Raw genomic sequence first — 18,747 nt, forward strand, 5'->3', positions numbered from 1 at the left:
AAAATCCATACCAGATTGTCATTATTATAACACCACTTAACAGTTATGCATATTTTAAAAATAAATTTTATTATGTATATTTAGGGTATGTAGCACGATGTCATGAGATGCATATATATAGTAAAATGGTTACTATAGTGAAACAAATTAACATATTAATAATCATCTCACATAGTTACCCATTTCTATCCCCTATGGAAAGAGCAGCTAAAATCTGCTCATTTAGGAAAAACTCCAGAATACAATACACTTTTATTAACTATAGTCCTTAGGTTATACATTTGATCTTTAGACTTGTTCATCCTACATATCTGCCACTTTGTATCCTTTGACCTACATCTTATTTCCCACCTTCCACCCCACACCTGGTAAGCATTGTTTTATTCTTTATGTCTGTATATTTGATCTTTTTAAGTTTTTTAGAATCCACTTATAAGTGAGATCATGCAATATTTTTCTTTCTGTGTCTGGCTTATTTCCCTTAGCATAATGTCCTATATGTCTACCTACGTTGTGGCAAATGACAGGAACTCCCATTTTTTAAGGCTGAATAATATTCCATTGCATATATATACATTTCATTCCATATATACATACCACATCCATTCGTCCATTGACAGACACTTAGGTTGTTTTCATATCTTGCCTATTGGGAATAATGCTGCAGTGCAGATATCTTTACAAGACAGTGATTTCATCTCCTTTGGGTATTTACCCAAGAAAAGGGATTGCTGGGTCGCATGGTAATTTTATTTTTAATTTCTTTAGGAACCTCCATACTGTTTTCCATAATGGCTGCACCAATCTATATTCCCACCAACAGCCTATGCTTAGAGTAGTTAAATCACTTGTCCAAGGTCACGCAGCCAGTAAGGGGCAGAGACACACACCTAATTTCCTAACCTTTGGTCTCTACTCTCTATATAGGTCAGTTTGCATCTTTAGCTTTAAAACATGTGATTGCATCCCTAAGTTTTTTAAATTCTCATTTTGTTCAGGGCCTTATATTCTCAGATCTGACCAAACTCATCTTAGCCGTCGCCACAGTGGGAACCTATTTGTTTGCAAATTATATATATACATAGCACGTTTCTATGTGCTTCATTTAGTATCTCACCATCAGGAAAGACAAGCTTGTGTTAGAATATTAGTTAATAAAGTTTGTAAACATATTTTAGTAATTTTTATTTTTACACAAACATTGGCAATGGACTATCAGGAGGATGTGGAGAAAAATAAATATTGAATGGAAAGATATGCAGGATATTATTTTTGAAAATTGTGATAAGCTACTATCTTCAGCTTGCCTAAGGCTTGAGAATATGAATTTAAGTGGTAGTGGAAGAAATTTAGATATAACAAATGAGAAAAAAATTCTTCCTTACTCAAACCCAGGGGACAGTGACTCATCAAAGCATAAAATTATTCATAATACCATGACTTTAGCTCATTATTCAGGCAGGAGAATAAGTTAAGAGATATGGCAATTCCTTCCTATGTTAAGATTTTTTATGACCATATGATTTGAGTTAGTTACAACTGCAGAAAATAATGAGTTTCCAGACTAAACTAAACTGATTTTTTTCTTTCTGGAACATCGCCCAGAGGTAGACACACAAGTGACCTTTGAGAATGAACTGTGGCCAGATAGAGGTTTAGATAACAGATAATGTCACTGTCTCCCATCCTTCTGAGAAATAGGATCCCTAGTCAATTCCCAGACTTCCTCAGAAACTCTTGGGGGCCTTAGATCTTTCTAGAAATTCATCATTCATAGTGATGGATAATTCATTTGAGGACCTATACTTGAGCTCCTTGAACTGCAGAATGCCAATGCACCTTTTCTTTTTCCCCAGTAGTTTCTTCTTAATACCAGTAGCTTAAATTGTTCAGGAGATGATTGTTAATTGAGGGTATCCCTAATATCAAAGGGCAGGCTTGGTAATGTAGGAGAAATAGCCCCGTGGCCCCAGAGAGCCCTTCAGGACCTCTATAGACTGGCAAACTTACTATTTGCTCTTGCCATCTCATTTTTCAAGACCACATATTCTTCATATAATGGCCTCAGCTGCTTGCCGACCTCAGATCTCCAGCCTTCCCAAGCCCAGAGCCTCTGACTGTAGTCTCTACTGTTCGCCATTATTGTGTCCAAACCTGTTACCATAAAGCACCCAAAGGGAAATAAACATGCATTTGTAAAAATTGTATTTGTAAACAATTACATGAACTTTAAAGAATTAAAAGGCCATAAAGTTATTAAATAAAATCTCATGATTCATTCATATCCTCACCCTGATGGTAATTCCAAAATAAGTCTGCAGAGAAAGTAAATCACTGAAATAATTCAATTACTAACTTAAATTACTTGAATGTGACAGAATTTACAATGAAGTTTTGTTAAAAGCTAAAAGAGCATCTGTGTGCTAAAACATACATATTTGGAACCTTATTGTCTTCAGATTATCCATCTGAAAAGCACAATGTCATCATCTAATGTCAATCTCATTTTTAAAACTTGGGATAAAAGTAAATCTCATAATCACTATTCAAAAATAGTAAGTCTACCTGGTTCAAGTAATAAACAGTCCTGTGGATTATTTGGGTTGCAAACTTTTCCAGTACTGTAGATGGTGCTCATTGTGTTAAGAATTGTGTTCAGCTGCAAATTAAAGATAATAAACAATGTTAACAATGGAAAATATGTTAAAGAGAATGCTAATGTAAAGATATCCTTTTGGCTATGGGATTTTTTTGATGAGTGGAAATACAGCAGTTCACATCTTCTTTGCCAAGCATCTTCCTGTATGTAGGGAAGGAATACGTAGTCAGTAAAGTTTCCCCACTGTCAGCTAGCACAAAGCCTTGTAGCACATGATAAACATATGTAGAGTAATTGAAATAACAAGATCTACCAAAATCCCAAGAATATTTCTCACCTACACATACACAGAGAAGTGCATTTTTTGTTTCATTCAGCATTTATTGAGCCTCTACTATGTCCTATACTCTGACAATTCTGAAATGAACAAGTCAGCCCTCAAAGACCCCAAAGCCATGGGACAATGAGGCAACCATGAAATCAATAACTATAGAACAGTGACAAGTGCTATAAGTGTCACCAAAAAGTGATGTGGCAGTCGAGGAGGGGGGAGAAATTAATAACCTGGAGATTCAGGAATGGCTTCAAAGAGGAAGGAACATAAGAGCTGTGTCTTGGAGGAGAAGTAGGCATTGGTCAGGTAGAGAGAGGAGGTAGAGGGCAGAGCCTAAAAGATGAAAAGAGGCTGGAAAAGACAGAGCATTTTCAGGGGATGATGATGTTGAATAAAACTGGAGTGTTGGCGTTCATAGGGGAAGTGGAGGACATGAGAATGGCATAGACTATGCCTCATGATCTGGCCCCTGCCATGCTAAAGAGTTTAAACTTTACCCTGTAGGTAAATGGGAGTGAAGGTAACAGAGTAAAGCAATGCTATTCAAAGTATGGCCCATGGGCCAGTGCAAATCAGCAAACAATTTGTTTCCATTCTGTGACAAATACAAGAATTGAGAGAATAAACATCTAAGCATGTAATCAATGAACTTGACCAAGTATTGATCTGCAGTAGACTGGAAATAAACGAAGAAAGGAGGGAGAAAGGAAAGAGAGAGGGAAGGAGGGTGGGAGGGAGGGAGGGAGTGAAGAAAGGAGGGAGGGAGGGAGGGAAGGAAGGAAGGAAGGGAGAAAGGAAGGGAGGGAGGGTTCTTTCCCACAAAAGCACTGGATTAAAGGCCCTGTTTCCCTTTCTGTTTCCCTCTTCTGTTTTTCTGGGGCTCTGCTATGAGAGTCGTTATTCTAAATCATGAAATAGACCCTACGTTTAAAACTTCCACAAGATCCCATAGTGTAAAGAAATAAAACTAGATTCTTTACCATGGCACGAAACCTGTCATGGTTTCTTTCTCTACCTGCTTCTTCAATCTCCCCTGTTTCCTCTCCATTGAATCCACACACCCTTGGGTACCTTCTCTTCCCAAACTCTTCAATCTCTTACATGCATTTCAGTGGTTTTTAATACTGCCTGCACATTAGAATTATCTGGGGTTCTTTTACAAACAGAATGTTCAGGTTCCACATAGGCTAAACCAGTCTGTATATATGTGAATGGGCAAGGTTTGTCATGGTGTCCTTGTGAAAAAGACAGAAACATGAAACAAATGAGGTAAAGTGGATTAATAACTACTTAGATAATTGGACCCAAAGAAAACAGAATAATAAATAGCACTTTGTAGAAAAATACATGCCATATGGCCTTATCTTTGTCTTTAACATGAATTTTCATTTTTATAAGTGCAGGTCAGAACACAGAGCTCTAGAGGACAAGCAACTGAGAAAGAAGACTTTGATATTAAATACCAAAATATTTCAGATAAAAAGATTTCAATAGGCTATATCAGTGGTCTACAAACTATGTTCTGCAGACCAAATCCTGTCTGCTGCCTGTTTTTGCACAGTTTTATTAGAATATAGCCACACTCATTAGTTTATGTGATAGCTATGGCTGATTTCCTGCTGGAAGAGCAGAACTGACTAGCTGTGACACAGACAGCAATGGCCCACAAATCCTAAAATATTTACTATCTGTCCCAGTACAGAAAAAGGTTTGCTGACTCCTGGGCTAGATGGATGGAATGAGAGATGCTATTTAACAGTGGTGAATATAGGCTTTCTTGATTTTGGACAAACTAACTACCTAAGCATAGGGTTTTAAAAGATGTCCTTTTAGTGCAACATTGGCAGAGAGATTTGGAGACTTCATTGACAGGTTGATATGAACAAGCCATGGCATTTGGCTGTCAAACAAAAACACCTAATAACAGTCCTAGACTGCCTTAGTAGATATAAACCACAGGGTATAAAATGTCATATTCTTGCTCACCTCCATGCAGACCAGAACCCACTTATGTTTGGTTCAAAGATACTGACAAAATGAAGACATCAACTAGGACTAGGGAAAGGACTCAAAGCCATTGCAGGGGAAATTTGACTGAGTGAAGGATGTTTAGCCTAGAGAAGAAAAAACTCAAGTAGTTCTTTAAAAAACTAGCTTCATTTATATGTTTAAGGACTATTATGGGAAAGAGCAGTTGGAGGGACTCACACATAGAACTACTGTCTTGGAAAGAGTTGAATCACCCATCACTGAACTGCTTTGAAGCCAAAGCAGTCAGCCACTTGTTAGAGAAGTTGCAGAGGAGAGTCAAGGACAAAAGGAAAGAAGAATTAGACTACATATAGGGTTTCTCAAGATTGGCATTATTGACATTGTGGGCAAGATAATTCTTTGTTGTTGGGGGCCGTCCTGTGCATTGGAGAATGTTCGGCAGCATCTGTATCCACTAAATCCCAATTGTGTCCCCCAGTTATGGCAACCAAAAATGTCTCCAGACATTGTCGAATGTCCCCAGGGGTCCCAAATCACCCCTGGTTGAGAACCACTGACATAGACTAAGTTTATTCTTCAGACTACCTGATCCTCAGGAAGATGACCTCACACCATAGCGTGTCCATACACATCACAGTGCCCAGGACAATCCCAATTTAACTCTCTGTTTGAATGTAATTATTACCAATGTCTTCTTTCACTCAAAAAGATTCCAGTTTGGATAATAAATTATATGGTCACTCTGCCTAGGCATAGAGCTTTTCTAATGTCAGCATTACTATCTTTGCAGATAAAGAAAGCAGCCATAGGTGATAGTAATGTTTAATATTTCACAAAATTTTCAGCTCTTAAGATCAGTACTAAAAAGTTCACGAACATACCTGTTTATTCTTGTCTGCTGAGAGCCCTGAAGAGCCACTCTGCTGAAGGACCCTCAATTGACGCTTGATTGTAAGATTTTGAATTGCTTCTAGTGGATAAGTTTGGGCAAGCTTGGACTGTTCTTCATAAAAGGCAGACCATTTGGCCCCATGATCACTCTAAAATGACAAAAAATATAATTGGAATTAGAATGGCACTGCTTGAACAGATAGAACAGAAAATATAGTCCAAACAACATCTGGTGGAACATCTAGTATTTCCTGAGTGGTTTAATCCTTTACTCTGCTGAAGGTCAAAGTTAAGAGAGACCAGGCCACTCTCTCTTTCTGGCGCAGTGCCTAGATTTCCCAAAGGTCCTGTCCCCAGAACTGGAAGTAAATTCTCACAAATGATTCACACTGTGGGGTCCTGGAATTTATGACCTTAGTGCTGTGATGTGAGTGACGTGGCCAAGAATTCAAGGATTAACGCTCTAAAAAGAGAAACCAGTGGAGTTCAGAGTGTATGTAATGGGATACAGACCCCTCATAACATTGGGAACCATAAGAAATGGGAACCAGTTCACAGTAAGCTCCTAGGTGCCATGACTTAGCCCAGGAATTCTGATCTTAAACTATGATCCCCAAAGAAGGCTGCCCTCAATATGACCCAGAATATGGCCATTTTGTAGCTATGGAGATTTTATATCAGCAAAAGAAATCAACAAGCAGGTGATGATGCCAGGACACACTTGTCTCCCATCTTGACCATCAGTATGAAAGTGTACTTCTCCAGATTTCTCTAGGGTAGTCTTCTCTCAAATTCACAAATACATTTCTATTTATCAAAGACCAAAATGAGTAACAGCTTTGTATATTATACTGCTCTAAACCACACAAAAGAGGTAGCATATGGGGAAAAGCAAGAGCTCCACTCCTGGAGTGAGACACCTTAGCCTCTCTGAGCCACAGTTACCTTATTTATGAAATGAGAATAATCATAGGGCTTACCTCAAAGGGTTGTTGTAGGGATTAGAAGAATTAAAAAATAATAAAATGCTTATTAGAGTGCCTGACACATCATAAGTATTCAATAAATGTTAATTATTATATTTTATTACTTATAGAGAAAAAAACTCCTGGTCCTTAGGTTGCTTATAATTTTATCAGACAGTTAGATATGCATTATGAATGTCTTATTAATCAAACATAAGAGTATATAATAATGTATAAACTGTGAATGGGCCAAGAAGTTTCTGTTATAAGAAAGGAAAAACTCAGGCAGGTGACCAGATTTGGCCAAGCCCTCATGGAGTAGTTAGGACTTAAGGCAGACCTTAAAATAGGTAGGAATTTGAGTATAGAATATTTTGCAAAATAATTTACCTCATTTGATCTTCTTAATAACCCTATGATATAGAAAATCACTCTATCTCCATTTTTACATATGCAGAAAGGGGGCAAGAGAAATAAATAATGGAGCTGGCAATCAATCACTAGCATTTGATCCTGGAACCTGTGGCAGACAGACTCTAAAAATGCTCCCGTGATTTCTACTTCTTGTGGTCACACTCCTGTGTGATCCCCTTCAATTGAGTATAAGCAGAACTGTGATTTGCTTATAACCAATAGCATGCAACAAAGATAACAGGATTTATATGCTTATGTTGCATAAGATTGTAAATTTTATCTTGCTAGAAGACTCTCTTGCTTGCTGACCTTAATCCAGCAAAATACCATGTTGTGAGCTACCCTATGGAGCTACCCACATGGCAAAGAACTGAGTTTGGCCTCTGACTTATACCCTGCAATAAACTAAGGACCTCAGTCCAGCAATATACAAAAATCTGATTTCCAATCATATTAGCTTGGAAATGGGTCCATCCATGGTTGAGCCTCAGATGAGTCCACAGCCCTAGCCAGCACCTTGAAAGCAACCTTATGAGACTTAGAATATCCAGCTGAACTGTGCCTAGACTCCTGACCCACAGAAACTGTGGAATAACAAATGTGTGACGTTTTAAGCCACTAAGCTTGTGGTAATTTTTTGCACAATAGATAGATAGCTAGTACAAATCCCAAAGACAGGACTCCAGGAATGATTACACTTTCCAGTCAATGAATTTCACTTTTAGACTTTGAAAACTAAGCAGTCATTGAGAGGTTTTGAATGGGCATGTGACATGATGGAAATGGTGCGTAGAAGCTTCAGTAATAAACCAGATAAGAGATGCAGATAGTGAAAATGGAAAATAATTTCTCTCTTTATTGAACACTCACAACCTCTCAGAACCTGAGAGGTTTCAGAGATCTTCACAACAACCTTGTGAGAGAGTTGTTATTGTTTCCACTTCACAGATGAAGGAAATGAGGCACAGAGTAGGTAAGTAACTTTTCCTAGGTCACACAGCTAGCAATTAGAAAAACCTAGGCATAAACCCAGGTGTGTTTTCCTCCAAAGCTAACATTTGAATCATAGTCCTATGGATTATGTTGGACATATTCTAGTCTTCTAAGAGGCAGAGTGGGAAGGAATGAGTTATGGAAAGATGAGTTTGGTCTGCAGCACAGACTCATCTATGCAACCCACCTGACTCACTTCTCAATCCTTACTCTTCTTGACTCACTCCAGATGACTGATGGTCAAGCAAAATTTCTGGTAAAACTTTGATATCAAATTATAGGAATAATTTTATTCTCAATCATGGGAAATAACTCACAATCCCCCAAAGGCTTCAGTCTTTAAACATTTTTGATTATACTGCATGTGGGAACTGTAAGGATATCCGATTTGATTTTATTTATCACAGCCACCCTACATGTGTTATGCTTTATTTATATTACCCCAAAATTACTTTATGTTACCTTGCATTTTGACCCCTGAGGACATACTGTTCCTTCCCCAGCTATTCTTTTTAATATTATTTACAATTTATTCTATATCCTTGCCCTAAGGCTCCGAAACCTAAATAAAACAGACAGCTTAGCATTTATGCAAAGAATCAAAGTCAGTTCATACATACCAATCAGATCATTTAGACAGTGCTTGATAGCTCTATGTAGTTTTTGGACCTGAATGATGGATGAAATGAAACATATACAGCAGTTTCCAGAGCCCCTGGCTCAAAAGGAACCATTACAGAGAAAATTGGTGACATTCCACACTGTCACCATACAAAGGAGGAAAACCTTCTGCAGCCATACATGGGGGTTGGTGGGGACAAGACACATTATTCAGGATGATTACAAGAAATTAAAACACTCTCTTATCCCCAATCTGTCACTCCTAAATTATATTTTAAAATATTCAAAAACATACCCTGCTCTTTTTTGGTACTAACTACATACATAAATTAAAAATGCTGATTCCATTATGCTTTTAAATGTTTTACTATGAGCTTTGTCTTAAGCCATAGGTCTGGTGGTCTCCACCCAACTTGTGATAGTTGTATTGAAACTATTAAAATCCTTTTGTGATAAGTTATTTGAGATTTAAAGTTTTGACATCTTATTTTCTGTTTTTGTATAGCTCACCATCCCTTGAACCAGGCTATACTTTTAGCAACCTCTAATCCACTTCCTCCCCTGTAGGTGTGAGCGTTCTCTGAAGATAGAAATGAAAAACTGGACGGAACCTTAGCATCCATCCACTACCTTAGAGCCCAACAAGTACCCAGGAAAACTTTCACCTTCAGGTCCCATGTGCTGGCCCAGTTTCCAGATATAGCCCGCAAAATCACACCCAATTCAAAGTTGAAAGCTGCCTTAGTTACTTTTTCAATATGCCCAGGTACTCACATATTTTTAAAAACATATTCTATTTAACACAGTAGGTAATCTAAATTATAAAAATATGAATTCCAGGCCGGGCGCTGTGGCTCACGCCTGTAATCCTAGCTCTTGGGAGGCCGAGGCGGGTGGATTGCTCAAGGTCAGGAGTTCGAAACCAGCCTGAGCAAGAGCGAGACCCCGTCTCTACTATAAATAGAAAGAAATTAATTGGCCAACTGATATATATATAAAAAAATTAGCCGGGCATGGTGGCATATGCCTGTAGTCCCAGCTACCCGGGAGGCTGAGGCAGAAGGATCACTTGAGCCCAGGAGTTTGAGGTTGCTGTGAGCGAGGCTGACGCCACGGCACTCACTCTAGCCTGGGCAACAAAGTGAGACTCTGTCTCAAAAAAAAAAAAAAATAAAAAAATAAAAAATATGAATTCCATAACTCCATCTTGGGATTCAAAACAGTATTTTTACTTTATTTTAGATGGAAGGTTGAATATTTTAAAATTTAAAATTTTTAATGTTTATGAACATTCTTACTCTTTCTGAATTTTACCTCATAAGAAAAAAATTACCCCTGAATTCCATTTTACTTGCTGCAAAGTGCTCTTGCCCACTCCTGTGCCCAAGTGTAGGGATTTATGTGTGTCAAAAGCATGGAACAGACTCATTAGAGACAGAGATGATCTACATTCTTTTCTTGGGTATCTATAGAATAGCAGTTTAGAATTACCCTGGTCTCAGTTCACTGTGACTCCAGCCCTGGAGACAGAGGAGTAGGTTCAGAAATTGGGCATGTCCAAGGACCCTAGGAGCACTGGCAGCAGGGGACTGAAGAAGCCCTAGAAACCACACAAAGAGTAAGCGTGGGCTTCCTGCTTTCTTTTCACAAGTTCTGATAACTCACCAAGACATATCTGTGAACTGTTCTTGGAGACCTTCTGGGTTCCAACAGGGCTGTCTTCAATACTCACTTCAGCTGCATGGACAGGAGTTTGGGGCAGCTGTAGTAGTTACTGCCAAATATTGGAACAGTGAACCAGGATGCCTCTGCTAGCAATGGAACCCTTTTGCTCTCTCCAAGGATAAAAGTGGTCCAGGGACCTCCTATGTTCCTAGAGAGCCTCTGACTTTCAAAATCAACTGTGCCTACTGGGCATGATGGCTCATGCCTGTAGTCCCAGCACTTTGGGAGGCTGAGCTGGGAGGATCACTTGAGCCCAAGAGTTCGAGGTTGCAATGAGCTATGATCATGCCACTGCACTCCAGCCTGAGTAACAGAGCAAGACTTTCTCAAAAAAAAAAAAAAAAAAAAAAGGATCAACTGTGCCCTTTCTGAAACTGCTTTTAGAAAGCCCCAATTTCTCCCTATAGTATTGAGTTCACCTTTGTACAAGCTAAGGTCAAGATTGAGTTGAACTAACAAATAAGAAAGATTTTTATTATCTTTTCTATTTGCTTAGCATCTTACTCTTAATTTATTCTATTTCATCTTCCCAGTTAGGTTAATGATTTGGCTTGCCTGCTGTTTAATAATGTTCTGATTAATATTATGAATTTGCTAATTTTCCATACCTGTGCCCTTTGTAAATCGGGGAAGATTTACAAAGAACCCTATTCCAAAAAACAAACCAAGGATAAACTTACAAAGAAGGGGCAATGCAAAAAATAATAATAATAATTACAGTTTAATTGGTGAATATTCAATCTCAAACATGAGCACTGTATTTGCTGTAAAGCAAGGAGGGCAATTCATTGCATAGCACAGGATGAGAGTTTGGTAATTAATTGTCACCGAATTTCTGAACTATTTGGAAACTTATTTTGTTTTTTGTTTTTCAAACAAAAGGTCTCACATGTTAATTATCAAACCAATCTACTAGTGCAGAAGCATAGAAACAAATAGGAAAATCATTTTCCCAATAAAACATATCCAATTGTCCAGATTGTGGTGATGTTGTTTTCAGCTTGATGTGTTAAGATAATAGTGACCTTTATACAGCATAAATACATCTGTCATCTCATTTGTAATTACTTTTAGACCCAACTTGGTTCTTCCCAAATGCCTCCTCTTGGAGTTGTACCTGACTCTATCATCAGTTTTCATCTGAATCCATTGGGGAATGGTTTGATCTTGCTTTTGTTTCTTGGCCAGGAATCACTTGATCCTGAAAGGCTTGTGAGAAAACATGGTGAGAAATGGATTCAACCACACACACCACAATGGCAGAAAAAGGGAGAGAACTTTGGAAATCTTTTTTGAACCAAGGTATTTTTCTTTCTATCTGATGGACCCCTTCACACTCCCAAGTAGGCAGCTTTTATGACACTATACTGATCAAGTTTCGATGCCCTCTCTATTTTAAGCTATATTTTCACAACTCAATCTAAGAATCACCATACTAGATCAGATTCATAGGCTGACAAGCACAAAATTCTGACTCCTGAAAGTTACATCAAGGGACAATGTGGGAATGGCAGATTGCCTTCAATGTCACTCTGATAGGATATGAATATACACATGTCATACAACCCAAATTTCCCTTCCAGTCTCATTTATCTATAGCTACATTGATACTACATAACAAACAACCAAAACCTCAATGGCTTAAGTGTTTATTGTTTACATTCCTAGAATCACTGGGGGTTGGCAGGCAGTTCTGCTGATCTTAGCTGGATTAGCTTACAACTGTAGGGGTTGGCTTCTGCTGGGGCAACTACTCCACGTGTCTCTTGATTTTAGCTAGCCAGGCAGGTCCTCATGGCAAAGGCAAAAGTGCTAAGGACAAGCTCCATTATTCAAGTCCATTCCAAGCCTCTGCTTACGTCATGTCTGCTAACACCCCATTGGTCAAAGCAAGTCACATGGCAAAGAACACATCACATAACCTTCACTGGGATGGTACTACAAAGCAACATGACCTGGGTCATTATCATAGGGAAGAGTGAAGAACTGGGCCCATCAATGCAATTAACCATGCTTCCTTACCCACAGTGGATCTACGATCCATACATTTGCTTAAATACTTCAAAAACCTATAGTTTTCAATGTCTCACATTTTTAGATTGAAGGATGGCCCAGGTTTATAAGTCTTACCAGTTTCACCAGTTGTGGTGCAAATGGCACTTCCTTCTATTTATTCTAAATTTATCTCTTTGAGCTTTCAGAGGCATTACCTTACTTGTACAACTGTGAAAACCATCCTTTCTTATTGCATCTCAGACTATCTTTTTCTTTTGAGTCAGGCTTTGTACAGCTCCCAACTCTCTCCAATCCCCTTAAATCATTCTAATTGTTCTTTTAGGTGAGCCAGTCTCCATTTCTAAAATTCTTCCTTTGAGCATGACCACCAGCATTGTGTTCTTAAAGGCATAGGAAAATGTTCTCTCTTTTATTTCTAGAACCCTCTGAATGATGTTAGCTATTGTGGTCATGGAAATGTATGGACTTACAGTCCTCCTCAGGGGACGATCTTGAATAACTTCTAGGTCCTTTTCCTGAGTCAAAAGTTATTTCTGATGGCTTATTGGCTCCTAGGAACAGCCAACATATATACAACTTGGATTTTCAAGACTGGTTCCAATTTATATAATTATACTCTATAGCACAACTTTTGGTGGCAAGATTATGCTTCAGTTATAGTTTGAATCGTTTTTTCCAAACACTCATCTATGTAGTCATGATTGGCCAAAAACCTGTTTATGGCATGTTATATTTATTTAATTGAAGAACTTTTTTCATAATTTGTAAAACTTCTTTGAGGTACTAAATATACGGCAAAATCAAGATTAGAAACACCAAGTGGCCTTAAATATATTAATGATAATTTCAAATGTTTTACTTATCTTCAGTTAAGAATGGGTCATTGCTCAGCAAATGTTAAACACTGGGGATCACAAAGAAAGTTATTTTCTCTGTCCAAGAAGTTAATTTATAGTTAATCCCAAAGAAGATAAACTTGATCATCAGATAGTCTTATTAAAATAAATCTACACTGTTTTTAATTTAGTGAGTCAATGCATGTCTTAGGAGAACAGATACTAATCTTTGATAAAACACAGGGTAAAGTCAGTAGTATATAAATTTACAGGAACAAATTCTCCCCTTTGTGCAGGAAAGATTTGCTGTCAAGAAAGATACACAGATCAAGAATGATATTTCTTAATTCTTGACCCTGAGTTCTCTGCTGCTTGCAAGCCAAGAAGCAGGCAAAGGAAAGAACATTATAGCTGCTTCTGGTTTATATTCCCCTGGCAGCTGCTCTGTGAACTTCAGAGGAGCCCCAGAGGTGGGAGGTGCCTGTTTCTTCCCCCAGCTCAAACTTTTTAAAGTAAATCTTGGTTTTAGAACTGCCCATTTGAGATAGCCATGAGACTGTGAGCTTTCCAAATGCAAGAATGCAAAGGCCCTGGGTAATAATACTGTTTTGCCAACGTTAATGCAGAGATTAAGTCCCAGACACAGTACCAAGTGTCAAGATCACACACACATCATATATTCATTAAACTTCAGCAATACAATATATCATATGCTATGACTATTATTATGGTCATAATCCACTTTAGAGATAAGGAAACTGGGACCCAAGGAAGTTAAGAAATTTGCTGAAGACTTTCAGCTTGTAAGAGTCAGAGCTAAGATTTGAAGCCAGGCTATCTGGCCCCAGAGTCCACACTTACTATATCAGACACTTATACTTGATCCCACTACATGTGCACTAACTACTCTTGGAGCGTAGCATATCTCAGCAGCCTGCTTACCTGGGCACCTCTTGTAGTATCTGCCATGATGCCCATTGCATCAGAGGACAGAGAATAGAAGAAGGCACCATTCACCTCCCCACTCATTGCCTCCTTCCCCAGGTAAACCCACAGAGGTGCACTTAGGTGCACTTAGGTGCACTAATGCACCCCTCACCATTGCTTCAGGAAAGAGGTATCAGGCCCCCTGTTTGCTTCTTGCATTTACGTATTCTCACTTTTCCTTTAAAGGGCCCATAATTTTATCCAGTTTATGCTCTTTCATTTCAGATCTTTGCTCTAATCAACCAGTACAAGTCAAAAAGATAGCACTTTAACAATCCAGAGATGGTTTCAGCAAACACCACTACATCTCATTCCATGACATGGCTTCTCAGGCTCTCAGCAAAATTGTTAAATGTCTTTTCAAAAATCCTAACTCCCTCTTACACTAATAACAGTGACATCTTACTGGTCTCCTGTGTGCACAAGCATCAAGCCCTATTCTGGTGATTTTCTGGGCTCTCAACAAAACTGTTATATATGTCTTTTCAAAATTCCTAACTTCCTCTTACACTAATAACAATGACATCTTACTGTTCTCCTGTGTGCACAAGGATCAAGTACTATTCTGGTGGTTTTCTGTATTAATTCAGCCTTCACAGCACTCCTAGGAGGCAAATATGAGTGTTGATCTTCTTTTTCACAGATAAAAAAAACTAAGGTGCAGAGAGGTAACTTAGCTAGCTCAGTTCACCCAGGTAAAAAGTGATGAAGCCAGGATTAGGACATAAGCAATCTGGCTCCAGGGCTCTTAGACATAAGTCTAGTCTACAGACATCACATGGACTATTCAACTGAGGATGAAAACAAATACATGTACACTGCAGTCACCTCTAGCAGAGATCAAGTAAAAATTGAGGGGAAAAAAGAAAGAATGAAAAGATGAAGAGATAAAAAAGATGTAAGACCAAACTATGAGACAAGAAAAAACACCTCTCATGACAAAATTGGGCTATCAAAAATTTCCTGGGTTTTCTTGAGCTTTAGAAAGAGCTATTAGAGCAATAGAAGAAAACCTCTTGAGGGATTTCAAATGCAGCAGTAGGTCTCAGATTTTTTCTGTTCGGTGCATGACAGTAATTTAATTTAAACACGTAACCCCTAATTGTTTGAAAAGATAAACTTCTGAACTACATTTTCAAAGAAAAATATTGGTGAAGAAGTGCCACAAAAATCTTTTCTTAAGATTTGTTGATAATAAGATTTATTCTTAAGATAATGTTGTTCAATTTTCCAGCATTTAAATGTGTAAGGATACTACTTTGGGATTTGTGAGAGAAGAAATTTCTAAGTCCTTCTCAAACAAAGCATCTTGCTTTCCCAGAGCACTTTAAGATTTGCCAAAACTGGTTTAATTATTAGTTTTTCTGGAGGGCTGTGGCTGGATTTTGTGACCTTTGAAAGTCAACAATGAGGGAAGAAATTCCCAAGTTCAGCTTCACCCAACCCATGTTTAACTCAATTAATATTAATAGCTAGTTCTTTCACTAAAGTCTCCAGTTGCATTTTTCAGTTGACATATCATTTGTAGAGAATCTTTAGATATTCTTGTTGATATTGTAGGCTAGAGGACATTATTAAGTCAATAACTTACAGCATGTCCATGAAATGCTTTGAAACCCTGACTATGAGAATTATGGTGGTAACTGTAGGATCAGCTATATAATCTCCATTCCTATTTTTTTTCTTTTTCTTTCTTTCTTTCTTTCTTTCTTTCTTTCTTTCTTTCTTTCTTTCTTTCTTTCTTTCTTTCTTTCTTTTTTTTTTTTTTTTTTTTAGAGTAGAGTGCCGTGGCGTCAGCCTAGCTCACAGCAACCTCAAACTCCTGGGCTCAAGCGATCCTCCTGCCTCAGCCTCCCGAGTAGCTGGAACTATAGGTGAGAGCCACCATGCCACCATGCCCGGCTAATTTTTTGTTTCTATTTTTAGTTGCCTGGCTAATTTTTTTCTATTTTTAGTAGAGACAGGGTCTCACTCTTGCTCAGACTGGCCTCAAACTCCTGACCTCAAGCAGTCCACCCACCTCGGCCTCCCAGTGTGCTAGAATTACATGCATGAGCCACCATGCCCGGCCCATGGTGGTAACTTTATAAAGCATATTCACTTGTTTCCAAAAATCTGGACTGAGACCAGTGAATTATTTTGTAACAATTTTCTAAACAAACCCCAAGGTCAATTAGGTTTAATCTTCTGGGACTCCAGAACCAGAGATATGGAGTCAAACATTGAACCTCACAACTCAGAGCATTTCTTTGATTTCCCTTTTCAGTTTTAAGTGCAGTAATCTAATATTTAAGAAGCAACACATACCCCTACACAGCTAAAAGAACTCACCATTTTTTGGGCATTCTCCTCAGTAATATTGGTGTTATAATCCCAAGAAGCAAGTGCACTTTGATGAGACAAATCTTCAGCTTCATTGTTAAAATTCTCCAAAAATGTCTTGGCTTGTTCCTCAGTGGTGGACTGAGCCGCAGTGACAGAAATAAGGCTGAGAAGGAGCCAGAAGGAGCTTGACATCTTCCCTGGTGAGCCAAGATCACATCCACTGAACAATCTTTCCCTAGAGTAAAACCTCCTCATGAGATTTTCTCTCATCAGCCTTTGAACTTGGGTTGGGCACTGAGCAGGAAAGACCCACACAAAAAAAAAAAAAGAAGGAGGAAAAGGAGAAGAAAACAATAAACAATCTGCTGAACTAAGATTAAAGTTCATCCTGGAGAGGACAGATAAGTAAAAGATTTTAGAATAATTTTTAAAAGTAAATCAAATAACCCAACGTTATTAATTCTAAGAACCTTAACTCTCCTATCATTTTGTGGCCAAATCAAAACATGGACATTTGATTTATATGTTACTTAAAAACTGTTAAATATATACTGAAGATGTTATTATTTTACAGTAACCAAAGAAGTCTAGAATGAAGGATCATGGGGCTATTGTTTGTGTTTATATGTTTTTCAGACAATTATGTTAATTGTCAGTTATCCCTCATTTATTTTTATTTTTATTTTTTTATATATATATATCAGTTGGCCAATTAATTTCTTTCTATTTATAGTAGAGACGGGGTCTCGCTCTTGCTCAGGCTGGTTTTGAACTCCTGACCTTGAACAATCCGCCCGCCTCGGCCTCCCAAGAGCTAGGATTACAGGCGTGAGCCACAGCGCCCGGCCCCTCATTTATTTTTATTTCAAGCTCATATTCACAGAAACTCTCTACTTGGGTAATATTTTCCCTTTCAATGACTTTGTCCTTGTTTTTATGGAATTCATTCTTTCTGATCAGTTTTAAGTCCCATGGCCATTTTTAAAAATTATAAAACTACTCTCTGATCCACAGGTTAACTTTCCTCCTCTGGCTCTGAAAAACTTAAAAAGGCTAATTTCCTATTTCCCAGATGACTATGTTAAACACTGGCTGACTTCGTTGTGTTCCTCCTTGCCCCTCACTTACCTATTAAAAACCCAGTAGAAGTCACATGGAAGTAACAATGACTCCACGTGGTATGGAATCCAAAGAGTGTCCATGTCAAGTTCTGGTTATCCATAGACATAGGATCATGGCAACATAGAGATCAAAGAGATTTTAGTGGCTACCCTGTTGAATCTCAGCAGCTGGCTCGGTGTCCTCATTCCCAGGGTGTAGGCATGAGTGTCATTAATAAAAGAGAGGAGTCACTTTAAGTGGCAGGGCTTGGGGGCCTGATTGAGATTATGAAACCTTCACACAAAGAAAATATTTCTTCATCCAGAAAAACAAGTCTTCCAGGTTCAAGTGAAATGGCAATAAAAAAGCTTTAAAAAAATTCCACTACTTCTCTTTATTCCAAAGTTGTATATATTATTGTAGAATAGGAAAAAATATATATAAAGAACTGTTCAAAGTGTTTTTGTGTTGTGATATCTCATTTAAGCATCACCATAATCCTATAGGCAAATGTTTTTATCACCATTTTATGGATTATGAAATTGAGCTGAACTAAATTGCCAAATCTTACTCAGCTAAGAAGTGGTAGAGCAGAGGTATGGATCCACACAGTCTGATTCTAGTGATAGATAGCCTCTTGACTAAATTGTACCCAACAGTCTAAAAGCAGTATGAAGGCAGTTAAAGAGTGGCAGGGGGCCTTATGCCTTCACTGAAGGTGATGGATTTGGTTCTACCACATCAAAATGAGATGGATTCTCGCTAGCCTTAATGTGAATCAAAATACATTATCCTTTTAAGAAATAAAGCAGTTGACAGATTTAAGTAATAATAATAAAGAGTGTTAAAAAAACAAGGTGAGATGCTACAGGGAAAAATCAGTACAGAAGTTTCAAAAAGTTTCCTCCCACATCGAGGAAGCTGAGATCCACTCACTTCTCATAAGCT

At 38.1% G+C, this 18,747-nt stretch overlaps 1 protein-coding gene and 1 pseudogene across 1 annotated transcript in view; both read right to left on the bottom strand.

The window, feature by feature from the left end:
- The window catches only part of ACE2 (angiotensin converting enzyme 2), a 42,101-nt gene extending 25,135 nt beyond the window's left edge, over window positions 1–16,966 (bottom strand). Inside the window, exons 1-4 of the mRNA XM_075999575.1 lie at window positions 16,705–16,966; window positions 5,807–5,965; window positions 2,566–2,659; window positions 2,011–2,154 (exon numbers count right to left, since the gene is read on the bottom strand). Of these exons, the coding sequence (XP_075855690.1) occupies window positions 2,011–2,154; window positions 2,566–2,659; window positions 5,807–5,965; window positions 16,705–16,953 (646 nt within the window). The 5' untranslated portion in view covers window positions 16,954–16,966. The remainder of the gene's footprint in view (window positions 1–2,010; window positions 2,155–2,565; window positions 2,660–5,806; window positions 5,966–16,704) is intronic.
- Window positions 11,205–11,758, bottom strand: LOC105882411 (large ribosomal subunit protein eL39-like; annotated as a pseudogene).
- Window positions 16,967–18,747: the final 1,781 nt, after the last annotated feature.

Source organism: Microcebus murinus, chromosome X (assembly GCF_040939455.1).
Source record: "Microcebus murinus isolate Inina chromosome X, M.murinus_Inina_mat1.0, whole genome shotgun sequence".
NCBI lineage: Eukaryota > Metazoa > Chordata > Mammalia > Primates > Cheirogaleidae > Microcebus > Microcebus murinus.